Genomic DNA, 13,966 nt, shown 5'->3' with positions numbered 1-13,966 from the left:
CTAAGGAGCATTCTGGCTATACTTCTTGTGAGGCAAATGTGTTCATTCTTCTGGCAGTCTGTGGTATATTCAATATTCTTTGCCAACACCATAATTCAAAGGTGTCAATTCTTCGGTCTTCCTTATTCATCATCTGGCTTTCACATGCATGTGAGGCGACTTCAAAAACCATGGCTTGGGTCAGGTGCACCTTAATTCTCAAGGTGACAAAGCTTTTGAGTGTTTTGGTAGTTGTGTCTTACTTTCTCATTCATTCATCCATTCACGCATTGATTCGATAAATACTTAATGAACATCAACGCTGTGCCATCGGCTAAGTGGGGAGAGTACTGCAGAGAAGCAGACCAGTGAGGGCCCTGCCCGACGGAGCTCACTGTCTAGTGGGAGGCAGACATCCAGCAGGTATATAGCACAGTTGTAGGTAGAGGCAGGTTCTCTGAAGGACTAACCATAATGGCATACAATGCAGGTGGAGGGAGGTGGCTTAGATGTAGAGCTGACATCTGAGGTGAGAACTGAGGTAGTAGGCAGCCACAAGAAGAGCTAGGAAGGAGTGTTCCTGGGACAGGGAACAGCAGGTGCCAAGGCCTGAAGCAGGAGCAGCTTTGAATAGTCTAAGGAACAGAAGGGAGGCTCTGGGGGACCGGAAGGGGGTGAGTGTGAAGGGGGTGAGGCTAGTGAGTCAAGCAGGACCTCCTGGGGCTCTCGGAGGTATTTGGGTTTTTTTTCTAAATGCATTGAGGAGCTATTTTAAGCAAGGGAGTGATGTTGTCTGATTATGTGGTATTAGGGATCACAGTGGCTACCCCAGGAAACCCTCTTGGCGTAGTGGTTAAGTGCTACGGCTGCTAACAGCAGTTTGAATCCTTGGAAACTCTATGGGGCAGTTCTACTCTGTCCTATAGGGTCACTATGAGTCGGAATTGACCCAACGGCAACAGGTTTGGTTTGGTTTTTTGGTGGCTACTCCACAGTGGCCAGGGCGGAAAACAAGGTGGTGAGTTTGAAATCTTTGCGGTGGTCCACTTGAGGGGTGATGATAGCTTAGACAACTCCCCTTATCAGCCAAGGGATGAGCCCATCTACCAAGGAAACTAGTTTGAAGAGAGCTGCTCCCTAAGGCTTTTGCTGTTTGTTCCAGCATTTTATACATAATGTGCAGACTTAGAGACCAGTGCATTTTCAAAAGAGTCCCTCCAATTCGCAAATAGATGTAATTACTAGGATGGGGCAGGCAGTGCTAGGTATTTAAGGACTCCTGACAGGCAGTCCCAGATACCAGTTCCTCACCTGTTAGTGGGCAGGATGCTCAGATGGGAACCTCATAGCACTGATTGTTCATAGTGCAAGTTTGAGAGTTTTTCTTTGCAACGTTTACAAAATATAGTTGTTGTTAGTTGCTGTTGAGTTGATTTCGACTCCTGGTGACCCGATGTCTTATAGAGTAGAACTGCTCCATAGGGTTTTCTTGGCTATAATCTTAACAGAAGCAGATCGCCAAGCCTTTTCTTCCACATCACTGTTAGGTGGGTTCAAACTGCCAATCTTTAGGTTAACAGTTGAGTGCGAACCATTTGCATCATCTAGGGACCTTTTACAAAACATTGCCGTCAGGTCAGTTCCCACTCATAATAGCCCTATAGGACAGAGTAGAACTGCCCCATAGGGTTTCCAGGGAGTGGCTGGTGGATTCGAACTGCCAACCTTTTGGTTAGTAGCCAAGCTCTTAACCACTGTGCCACCAGGACCCCTTACAAAACATTAATGCCATGTGTCATGAATTGTGTCCCCCCAAAATGTGTGTCAACTTGGCTAGGCCATGATTCCCAGTACTGTGTGGTTGTCCATGATTTCGTCATCTGATGTGACTTTCCTGTGTTGTAAATCCTTTATGATGTAATGAGGTGGGATTATCGGCAGTTGTGTTGATGATACCCAGTCTACAAGATTGGGTTGTGTCTTAAGCCCATCTCTTTGAAGAGACAAAAGAGAGAAGCGAGTAGAGAGACGGGGACGTCATAGAACCAAGAAAGTAGAGCCAGGAGCGTGCATCCTTTGGACCCAGGTTTCCTGTGCAGAGAAGTTCCTAGACCAGGGAAAGATTGACGACAAGGACCTTTTTCCAGAACCAACAGAGAGAGAAAGACTTCGCCTGGAGCTGATGCATTATATTTGGACTTCTAGCCTTCTAGACTGTGAGAGAATAAACTTGTTTGTTAAAGCCACCTACTTGTGGTATTTCTGTTATAGCAGCACTAGATGACTAAGACACTATGTAAATGAAGAAATAAGTTTGCCTGGGTTGTCTTTAAGACGAACGTTAGCATGAAGCTTCCTTTCTAATTAATGAATAAGAATCAAAAACTTGTCACAGTATCAACTTGATGTGTACATTAGGGAACTTGTCTATAAATTTTTTAATTATAATTTTTACATACTGAAAGATTATTCTCCTTGTTTGCTCAAAGCTTTCGTAGATAGTTTCAGAATGTCCTGGAGCCCCGAGTCGTACTAGAGAGTTACTGAGGCCTTAGTTGGGCCTGAATGTTGTGAGAAAAGGCTGGAGCTATATTTAGAATGTATGTAAGCTCCCCTTCCCGGGAAACTTGCCATGTTTTTCCCTCTTGTTGGTTATCTTTGAGTAAGCAACAGTTAGTGACTAGTATAGAAACCGGTTAGTAGAATAAATATGCTTTCATATAAGTTAATGGTTGTGCATTATTTTTCATTTTAAAGCCCCAAGGTGAGCCAGTTGTTTAAGTGTTTTGGGTTTTTTTTTTTTTTTAACATCGTGTTTGTTTCCTTGGAAAATGGGTTTTAACTGACTGAGGTATGATTTTTGTTTGTTTTTCTGATGTTGACTAATTCAGGCCATTTGTGTAAAGCATGAGTTATGTGAATATTTGTTTACTATAAAATCTTACTGTAATATACTGATTTTTAAATTTTTCTCTGGTAAGGAATTAATTAAAGTCGTATATTTCATGTAAGAAAAACTCTGTGTGTGTGTATGTGTGTGTGTGTGGCTTGACTTTTTTAATGCATTGCATTTTTGGTGAAAGTTTACACAGCAAATTAGGCTTCTACTTAACATTTTCTGTGCATATTCTTCGGTGACGTTGGTTACATTTTTCACAGTGTGTCAGCATTCTGATTATTTCCGTTCTGATTGTTCTGTTTCCGTCGATCTCATTCTTATCTTTGCTTTAGGGTAAATGTTGACCATTTGATCTCATACAGATGATTATTTAAAGGAGCTCAGTACTCATGGGTGATGTGTTTATTTTATGAGCTAATCTGTTATTTGACTGAAAGGTGACCTCCAGGAGTATTTAAAGGGCATCACAGCACAGCAGTTTTGGGGGTTCCTGAAGTCTCTACTGGTCCAGTAAGTCTGGCCTTTTTTAGGAATTTGGGTTTTGTACTACATTTTTCTCCCATTCTATCCCGGACCATCTCTTGTGTGCCTGGTAAGAACAGTGGGTAGTGGTAGCTGGGCACCATCTAGTTCTTCTGGTCTCAGGATAGATAAGGCCATGGTTCATGTGGGCTGTTAGTCTTATAGACTAGTTTCTTCTTTGAGTGTTTGTTTTCCTTCTTTCTCTTTTGATCAAGTCTAGTAGAGACCAATAGTTGTATCTTAGATGATCACTCACAAGCTTTTAAGACCCCAGACACTACTCACCAACTGGGACGTAGAACAATATCTTTATGAACTGTAGTATGCCAGTTGTCTCACTTGTCCCACGATACTATGGTCCTAAAGCTTCAAACCTAGCAAACCAGTCCCACAAGATGTTTGGTTATGTCTAGGAAGTATCCATAACTGTGCCCCTGTGTGCTTTATTTTATATATATATGTACAACACAAACATGTATATACATATGCTTATAGATACACCCATACACACATACCCATGGATTCACACGTGCCCTCCTGTACACATGTATGCATACATGTCTACCTGTGTAACCACACACATATTTTTTGGTTGTTATTATTGTCATTGCACAATTGTATATGTTATAGCATTTACCAAAATCATCTCTCATTCTTGTGTACTTCTTAGTGTCATAATTTACCGTGGTCAGATCGTACACACTTCACCCACATTGGGTATTGCCTTTCACATCACCAAAAATAACAATCGCTATCTAGAAAGTGATTATCTCTCCCTCCCCCTCCCACCTCTGGTAACCACCAAAGAACCTTGCTTTCTCTTATCTTTTTTAATAAAATAATAATGAGATGATACAACATTTGTCCTTTTGTGATTGACTCATTTCACTCAGCATTATGCTGTCCAGATTCATCCACGTTAGGTTTCGAGAACTCATTGTTATTCTTTATGGCTGCATAGTATTCCATTGTATGTGTGTACCACAGGTTGTTTATCCATGCATCGTTGATGGGCACTGAGACTGTTTCCATCTGTTTGCTGTTGTGCACAATGCAATGAACGTAGGTGTGTGTCTGTCTGTTTGTGCCATTGCTGTTAGAACTCTGGGGTCTGTACCAGGAATGGGATTGTTGGATCATGAGATATTTCTATTCCTAGCTTCTTGAGGACACACCATACCGTTTTCTATAGTCGTTGTACCATTTTACAGCCCCACCACAAAACTTGTTTTTCATCAACTGTTCTAAGCTAGTGCCACTTCTAGTGATGATATTTTCCAGATTCCATCACTTAGCTATTTCGGGCATGGTGGTGTGCAGGCTGATGGCACTTAAAGAGTGTTCGGGTGATTACTGGTAAACTATCACTTAAAATCTATAAGCCTGTTTGAAAACAGTCAGGAGTCCATCGTTGCTGCATCATATTCACAGAGCAAGTGAAAGAATTAAGAACCACATCTGTTAAAGTTCTTTGCTAACTTTAGCTTTTTAAGATCATCTCTAACAAATCTTAATCTCAAGATAAAAGTGGCTAATTTGGAAAAAATAGCAAAATTAATAGAATTGCTAAATTTGGTAGATAGATGGATCTTAGAAAATATCTAGCCTAATGCCCTAGGATTTCATAGGTGGAAAAAATGAGGCCCAGAGTAGGTGGGCAGTTGACCTGTTCTCACACTTGTCGTTAAATAACCATAAACCCGTTGCCATCGAGTTGATTCTGACTCATAGCGACCCTATAGGACAGAGCAGAACTGCCCCATAGGGTTTCCAGGGAGCCTCTGGTAGATTCGAACTGCTGACCTTTTGGTTAGCAGCCGAGCTCTTAACCACTGCACCACTAAGGCTCCTCTAGTTAATATTATTTTGTTGCATAAACTGATTCCTACCAGATCTGTAACACTTTCCTTTTCTTTGGAAAAGGGTATTATTAGTATGGAAATAAAATGAAACCTGAAGAAACATTCCGCAGTTTGAACCTTATAGTTCAAACTGCTGTGTTTTATTGTTTAAAGAAAAATAGACACACACACACACACACACACACACACACACACCCCCTTCAAGGAATGAAGAAACTTGTATTTTCAGTGGTTACTAATAACAGAAAGCTTGTGGATAAGTAAATATGTTGATACAAGTAAATCATTCAACTCCCAGCCTAGTTAGAGATTCACAGCAGATGAGAAGTTGTCCCCAAAGAAGAAAAAAGAGGGAATAAAAGAGTTAAAATCCTGAGAGAACCCAAGGCCAAGAGCTAAAGCTGCTTAACGATTTTCAACCCAGAAAACTGCAGAGCCTTTCTTGGGGCCATCATCATTCCAGGCCCTCTAGAGAGACTACCCAGACGTGGGAAGGGACACCCCTGCCGCCTGGAGCTAAAAATCATTACCTGTAATCATTATGCCTGTGTTCAGCTTGGTTCCCTGTGATCGCAAGCACAAAGCAAAAGGGACGCTTCTCTTTTTCACACTCTTCTCAGGTGCTTCTTCTGCCTTCAAGGGTCTGGCCTTTGATGTTCTGTGTAGGCAGCTTTCACCTTTATAAGATGAGCTGAAAGGGTAGCCGGGAGCCCAAGAGAGAGCTGTGACTTCATCTCTGACTGGCATCCTCAGAGCGGAGCAGAGACCCTCTGCACCTTGTTGGTAGACGCACCTGATGAGTTTCATAGAATAGAAAGATGTTCTTTTCTACAGAAAATGACAGGCTTTGACAGCAAGTTCATATACAAAAAAAAAACCTGGTGCTGTCGCGTTGATTCCTATTCATAGCAACCCTATAGGACAGAGTAGAACCGCCCCATAGGGTTTCCAAGGAGCAGCTGATGGATTTGAACTGCCAGCCTTTTGGTTAGCAGCCTAGCTCTTAAGCACTGTGTCACCAGGCCCCCGAGTTCATAGAGCCCCTAGAAATTCAACAAAAACCCCAGAAGGGTTTTGAGACCAAGGTGAGATTCAGAGTGGATTGCAAAACAATATTTTTTATCAAGATCTGTGTCCAGTACCACAATTTCATCAGCACACATTTGTGCAGTAAGAAGCCAAGTGAAGACACTGGGCCGAGTCAGGAAACCTGGCTTCCAGTCCTGCCTCGTGCTGGCTGGCTGCCAAAGCATCACTCAGTGTCGTCAGGTTCTCCTCCTCATCTGTAAAACAGGGCGGGGTGTCGGGATTGTTAAAGTCCTTCCTGGTTTAAATGTGATTTGTGTCTATGAGGATCACCAGTAAAAGCTGGCTGTATCTTAAAATGTTTTTATGTTTTAAGTTTGCTCTGAAAGTGTGCGCTTTTACTGTTTTTAGTTATTGTAAGTATAGTTGTTTGAATAGAAGAATCTGCTTTTTTAAGTTTAAAGCATCCTGACCTCTTCCAAATCCACCATCCCTACAGTCTTCCCCGCTGCTCAGTCCCATAACTAGTATTGCAGCCCTGCCTTTCTAGCAGTGTGGCTGACTTGCACAGCCAGGCCTTAGAGAAGCAGAAGAAAATATCGCTAGCCGTGGAATCTGCAGAGCTACCTTGATGGAGGAACGCCAGCTCCCAAATGCATGTTCGCTCTTCATCTTTGTGTAGTCAAGACGTTGTATATAGTATTGTCATTTCTTTAGGAGGGATCCTATCATAAATCTTGATGTTGCCTCCTCTTATGTATGAATTAGGCACTCATTTGGAAAATAAATAGCTTTTTAAATATCTTGTGTACCCACATCCAGCGTACAAGTTTTTCTTTAGATTCCTACATTCACTGATTTGTTTTATTTTTATACTCCGGTCTTCATTTTATTTCATAAAGATATTTTAATAAAATTAATTTTAAGTTTTACCAGTTTGACCTACTCCCTTTAAAAGGGACCACATGAGTTAAACTTCTCAAATTTTGATTCTACTTTATTTTCCAGTTTGCTTTCCAGTGTAACGCAACTGAGCCGTTTTTCTCTTGCAGAGTGTTCGACCTACACCACAAAATGACGCTGTGACGGTACACTTTAAACCAGTTACATTAAAAGCTTCAGAAAGTAAATACACTAAGGTAGCAAGTATTAGTTTTGACGGTGAGTATTCACCTTTTTCTCTCTAACAGAGTGGTGGTATTCTTATAAACTAAAAAAAAATCTATCTTGACATCTTAATATAGAAATTCAGACTACTCGTGGTCAGATTTTATACTGCTGCCTCAGTTTATCTTTCCTGTTAACCATCACACACTATTTATTCTTGAAAGAAAATACTGCGTAAAGCCAATAGATGAACATTCAGCAGATACACCAGGACTGGCCTTCCGTTCCTGTAACCTGGGCTCACTGGGAGTCAGAAGTGACGATGAATTTGGTGTTCTGATTAAACTCTGCTAATCAGCCCCTATATATACAAGTTATGCTTTGCTTTACATATAAAGTCATCACTTTTTTTAATTCTGTGATAATGTATTTGAATTTCAGAAGTATGTTTGAATTTAGAAGCAGAAATAATCTCTCTTAACATTTTCAAATATTGACTTTTAAAAGCAAGGCAGAGGTTCCCGTTTTAGCTGAAATAATACCCTGTGTGACAGAGCTGTCAAATTGGCCAACTGTTCTTTCTGACCAATGAGTTACGCGTTTTGTCTTTGGGAGTGCTAGCTCGCCCGAGGCTCTGAGAATAGTTCCGTAGCATGTTTTTATTTATTTTTGCCCATTTTGATAGAACATTTGTTGAATTTGTTGTCACAAGAATTTTCAAATAGTGACGTAATGACTGCTTGACCATGTGTTTAATGCAAACTGAAACCCTGGGTGGGGGCTCTTCCCCCAAGGGCCACGCGAGTGAGGAGCCCTAAGGCGTGAGTTTTGGCTTTATGACAGTGCCTCCTCTGCTCACACTTCACATTTTACAGCCGAGCTCAGCACCAGGTGACGTATTTGATAGAGCACGCTAGGTGAAGCTCCCTGGGCGGCACCTACGGGTTGCACTGACCTACTGACCAAAAAGTTGGCGGTTCAGACCCATCCCATGGCACCATGGGAGGAAGACCTCCTGATCTGCTTCCATAAAGACTACAGACAAGAAAACCCTATGGAGCAGGTCGTCTCTTTAACCCATGGGATCACCATGAGTCAAAATCAGCTTGATGACAACGGGTTTGGTTTTGGTTTGGTAATAATTTATTGATAAAGTGAACAGTGTGTGTGAGCATCTTTGCTTAGTCCTTGCACATGGAGAGTTCTGGGGAGGGTCTGGAGCAAGTACACTGGCTGGGTGCAGGCTTAAGTATTCATTCCCATAGGGTCAGTGAAAACTCTAAGGAAATAAAATTTAAATATGAGGCATGCTTTCATAATACAACTGTCAAGAAATAGCCAGTATTCATCTGGGGTCTTAAACAGTAGCAAGTGGCCATCTAAGATGCATCAATTGGTCTCAACCCACTTGGAGCAAAGGAGAATGAAGAACACCAAGGACACAAGGTAATTATGAGCCGAAGAGACAGAAAGAGCCACATAAACCAGAGACTACATCAGCCTGAGACCAGAAGAACTAGATGGTGCCTGGCTACAACCGATGACTGCCCTGACAGGGAACACAACAGAGAACCCCTCAGGGAGCAGGAGAGCAGTGGGATGCAAACCCCAAATTCTCATAAAAAGACCAGACTTAATGGTCTGACTGAGACTAGAAGGACCCCGGAGGTCATGGTCCCCAGACCTTCTGTTAGCCCAAGACAGGAACCATTCCCAAAGCCAACTCTTCAGACAGGGATTGGACTGGTCAATGGGGTAGAAAATGATGCTGGTAAAGAATGAGCTTCTTGGATCAAGTGGGCACATGAGACTGTGTTGGCATCTCCTATCTGGAGGGGAGATGAGAGGGCAGAGGGTGTCAGAAGCTGGCGGAATGGACACAAAAAGAGAGAGTGGAGGGAGGAGGTGCGCTGTCTCATTAGAGGGAGAGCAATTAGGAGTGCATAGCAAGGTATATATAAATTTTTGTATGAGACTGACTTGATTTATAAACTTTCACTTAAAGCACAATAAAAGTTAAAAAAAAAAAAATAGCCAGTATTATAGAAGCTACTGATAACAGTTATTTCAGGTCTGAGATAAATGGTCTTCCTCGGTGCTAAGATACCACATTCCCAACCATCACTATCAGCACCAGCAGGTATAAATTCTCTTTACAGAGAAGGAGAACAGCCAGTGGGACGTCAGGGGAGCATTTAGGACCCACCCTTCTGTTGAAGGAAACACTGGTGGTGCAGTAGTTAGAGCTATGGCTGCTAACCCAAAGGTCGGCAGTTCAAATCCACCAGGCGCTCTTTGGAAACTGTGGGGCAGTTCTACTCTGTCCTGATGGGTTACTATGAGTCGGAACCGACTAGATGACAGCGGGTTTCTTCGGTAAAATCCGCAGAGTAGGGGGATAGGGAGTGGGGAGTTGTGCTGTAGCTGTCCCGAGTCCATCCCCTGTGTCGGTGGCATAGTGAATTTTCCTGTTCTGAACATAAATGCAGTGTCGTTGCTGTTGGCTCTTCTGAGACCATAGACTTTAAAGTAAGTGTTCCTTAAATGAATCATGTAGAATTAAATTACAAAGACAAAGGAAAATGCCCCTTAAAGCAAATCCCACATTCTTGTAAGTGGCTCTTATTGCCATGGGAATACCCCTCCACCTTCCAGTGTCCTAGATGCCAACACAGAATGCCTGAGATTGCTGTGAAAATCAGTCAGGAAATGTGTCACATTTAACTTCTCGTGTTTTCAGAACGCACTCATGCATGTTCTACAGTGCTGACTTGCCAAGCAGGCATCTTTCTCATCAAAAGTCACTGTTGTTTATGATGTTTTAAGCAATTTTTGACTGCTTCATTTGCTAAAATACAACTTTATAAGATACCATGAAATGCCTAAATACTGTGGCCACTCTGATCAGCCTTGGTTGAGAAGAGTGGTGAAAGGCTAACTAGCAAGTAGAAAGAGATAAGAGGTTTAGTAGGAGTTTTAAAAATCTAAAGCCACCATCTATACATAGCCATACACTAAACGTCATGACATTTCTTCGCTGCTCTGTTTTTCTGCTGAAGTTAGATAACATGTTTGCAGCACTCACATACATGTGGCTCTGAGTAGAAGTGTTACATAAGTGCTTTCGAGGGGGCAAGCACTTTATTCACTTTGAAAGGAAACATCTAATGGGTGTCCAGGACCCCCTGAGTGAGTTTCTATAAACCCCCTCCCAAAAAAAAACCCAAACCCATTGTCATCAAGTCAATTCTGACTCACAGCGACCCTCGAGGACGGAGTAGTGCTGCACCATAGGGTTCCCAGGGAGCAGCTGGTGGATTCGAACTGCCGACCTTTTGGCTAGCAGCCAAGTTCTTAACCACTGTACCACTAGGGTTTCTTTGTAACCCCAGGTGGAGTTACTCAGAACTGCTACAAAATCTACAGATTTTTTTCATCTGTGAGGATGGTATGTGAGGAGGGGACTTGCTTCCTCTGAGACCGCGAGTCGGGGTTGGCCAGAATAGCTCAGAGCTTACAGCTCTGGATTTTCTTGCAGCGCGCTACTGATAATTGTCAGCAGAACTCCGGAGCGCTGTTTCTCTCTCAGTATGACTATGAACCACTGGTTCTTAACGGGGAACAGTTTCGTCTCCCGGGGAAATATTTTTGGTTGTCCCAGCTCAAGGGATGCTCTGGCCTCCAGCGGATAGAGGCCAGGGGTGCTGCTAACCGTCCTACAGCACACGGGCCAACCCCACAAAGAATTGTCCAGACACAGATGTCACTAGTGAGGAGGTGGAGAAATGGGTTTGGTTCAGGTAAAGCCAAAGCATGCAGCTTTAGAGAAGTAGTTCAAATATGGTTTGTTTTTTTCCTCAGCCACATTTATTTGCCAGTTTATTTGTTCATCCCATTACAGAAAAATTATTTTCTTTTTTAATTTTTTTTGGTATGACAAATGTGATTTAAAATGTTACAAAAATGTTTGATTTTATTTAAAATGTTGCGAAAGTGTTCTGTTTGTCAGTTTAAAGGTCAACTTTTTTAAGGTTTTGTCAGTTCATACAAAGTAACTCACTCTCCTGCATGAACCCTTTGGTTGCAAAAGGCTACAGGGCATTTGTTACGTTTCTTTTCAGCGTCAAAGGCCAAAAAAGCGTCTCAGTGTTCTGGGAAAATAACTGTTAAAGCAAAGGAAAAGAGTTACTCCAAACTGGAAATACCCTATCAGGCGGAAGTTCTGGATGGGTGAGTTTCTCTTTCAAATCAGCTTTCCAAATTTTTGTTCGTCAGTAAAAAAAAAAAAAGTCATCAGAAATACCAAAACTAGTAGTCAAGGTCCCATAAATTCTACGGAATTATTGTTGAAAAGAGCAAGCTTAAAAAAGTAAATGTTACGTGATCTGGGCTTAAAGTCTTGATTCAATAATCCAATATGAAAAGGAATTGCATTTTTTTAACAGTATAAGTCACTTGAACCACCTCTCTGCTCTTATTCCTGTTGTGACACATAAGTGGTTGTGGCTTGTTATTTTGTCACTTGAAACAAAATTTATATTCTTTTATAGTCTCATAAACATGGTTCTAGAATTACAACTTTTTTAAAACAAATGATAACATGTAGTTCATTTTCTAATTGTAGTTTAACCAATAAGAGTTCAGTATTCATCTTGGTAATAGTGCATTTTAACAAAGGTGGTTGCAATTGAATGATAAACATGGTTTTTAAAAGAGTAACTTAGAGCTTTTGCAGTTACTACGTTTTGTCTTGTTTGTTTACATATAAGCTCAGTAGAAAACTGTCCTTTATATTACATTTCAGTGTTTGCAAAAAACGCTAATTTTTATTTTCAATTATGTGATCAGTCACTAAAACATTATTGTCCTAGTTGTCTAATACAGTCCTCAGTGCTAAATACAAATTATTATATACAACAAAAGGCCTTGGATTTTAAAGGCACTCGGAAATAAAAGTGGTTTGTTTTGGTTTTGTCGCCCCCCACCACCACAGTTATTTGGGGTTTGATCACACGGCAACGCTGTTCCACATCGGAGACAGCCCTGCGGACCCCGTGGACAGGCCGGTGCATCTGACCAACACTTTCAATTTCGCGATCCTCATTCATGATGTTTTGCTCCCAGAAGAAGCCAAAACGATGTTTAAAGTATGTCTGGGAACACTCCTGCTTTTAATTTTATTGGTCTGCAGACTAGATGGTACTGACACATTGTTTTTTGTGTTTTTTTTTCTCTCCCATCATTTCTTAGGTTCACAACTTCAGCAAACCAGTCTTAATTCTTCCAAATGAATCAGGGTACATTTTTACCCTGTTTTTTATGCCGTCCACATCATCCGTGCACATAGACAATAATATTTTACTCATTACCAATGCATCTAAATTTCATTTACCTGTGCGGGTGTACACAGGCTTTTTAGACGTAAGTATGTTCTCCACCTTTGGAATTTAAACTCTGTGTCCATTTTTTATAGGAGCCCTAGTGGAACAGTGGTTAAGCTTTCAGTTGCTAACCAAAAGGTTGGCAGTTCAAACCCACCAGCCACTCTGAGGGAGAAAGATGTGGCAGTGTGCGCCCATAAAGATTACAGCCTTGGAAACCCTATGGGGCAGTTCTCTTCTGTCCACAGGGTCGCTATGAGTGGGTTTGGTTTGGGTTTTCTATCTTTTGTGTTTTCAGATATGATTAGACAATCTTATATTTTGCCATTTTCTGTACAGATTGGCCTCATCCCTTCCTAGTCACTTCATCCAAGATAACCCATTTTTACCCTTCCCAGTGGCCACCTCTCATCATAACACAGCTGAACCCTCTAACTGGTCTCTGCTGAGATCTTCTCCACATTCTACTTTTAAACTGCTCTGAGGATGAAAAAGCTAAAAAGGAACTAAATGGAAGAAAAATAACAGGCAGGAAACAAAAAAAACAGTAATACAAAGAGAATGAAGAGGGAGCTGTGTAGCGAAGAGCTGACTAAACCCAGGGACTGCCAGCCTGCCCAGAAGAACCAGATTGTGCAGAAGAGAGGAAGGGTGGTGGAGACACATGGTGGAAGGAGTAACCAGAAGGCGACATGGGAAGAAAGCATACAGGGCTTTCTGGCTCAGAAAACAAGCCCAAAAAATGCGAACAAAGAGGTTCTTAGAGTATTCAAAGACAGAAACTTAGATCAAATGTAAAACTGATAGAAAGAGATGGAGAACAAAGGGCGAAGTAGAAGATCCAGAAATGTGGTCCTCCAAAAGTCAGAATCGAGCTGGAGGACCTCCAGTGTCATCCCACACCTCCTTTATTGATCCCGCTGACGTGATTACTAATTTGTAGCTGTTTTCACGAACTCATGATATTTTTTTACTACTTGAGCTTTATTTTTTATATTAATACTTCAGCTTCTTCTCCTGTGTGGCTTTAGAGGGCAAATTTCAGCAGAGACCACGAGTGCTTTCATTTCTGATTGTTACCAAGGGCCCCTTCCTTAGTTGAACCCAACTGGATTTGTGCCACACAATAAGACTATTGAGGCAGCCTGGAGTCACATAAGCAAATTTATTTTGCCAGCAGCTAGTAAAAG

The 13,966-nt window shown here is 41.7% G+C and overlaps 1 protein-coding gene across 4 annotated transcripts in view; it reads left to right on the top strand.

Moving 5' to 3' along the window:
- Positions 1 to 13,966, top strand: part of TMEM131 (transmembrane protein 131) — a 228,518-nt gene that overhangs the window by 158,653 nt on the left and 55,899 nt on the right. For all 4 annotated transcript variants that reach the window (XM_064268429.1, XM_064268427.1, XM_064268428.1 and 1 more), the window contains 4 exons: positions 7,341 to 7,449; positions 11,517 to 11,625; positions 12,389 to 12,542; positions 12,646 to 12,816. In XM_064268429.1, the coding sequence (XP_064124499.1) occupies positions 7,341 to 7,449; positions 11,517 to 11,625; positions 12,389 to 12,542; positions 12,646 to 12,816 (543 nt within the window). The remainder of the gene's footprint in view (positions 1 to 7,340; positions 7,450 to 11,516; positions 11,626 to 12,388; positions 12,543 to 12,645; positions 12,817 to 13,966) is intronic.

This window comes from Loxodonta africana, chromosome 15 (genome assembly GCF_030014295.1).
Source record: "Loxodonta africana isolate mLoxAfr1 chromosome 15, mLoxAfr1.hap2, whole genome shotgun sequence".
NCBI lineage: Eukaryota > Metazoa > Chordata > Mammalia > Proboscidea > Elephantidae > Loxodonta > Loxodonta africana.
Note: the sequence above shows the minus strand (reverse complement) of the source record. Positions and strands in the feature narration are given on the sequence as shown.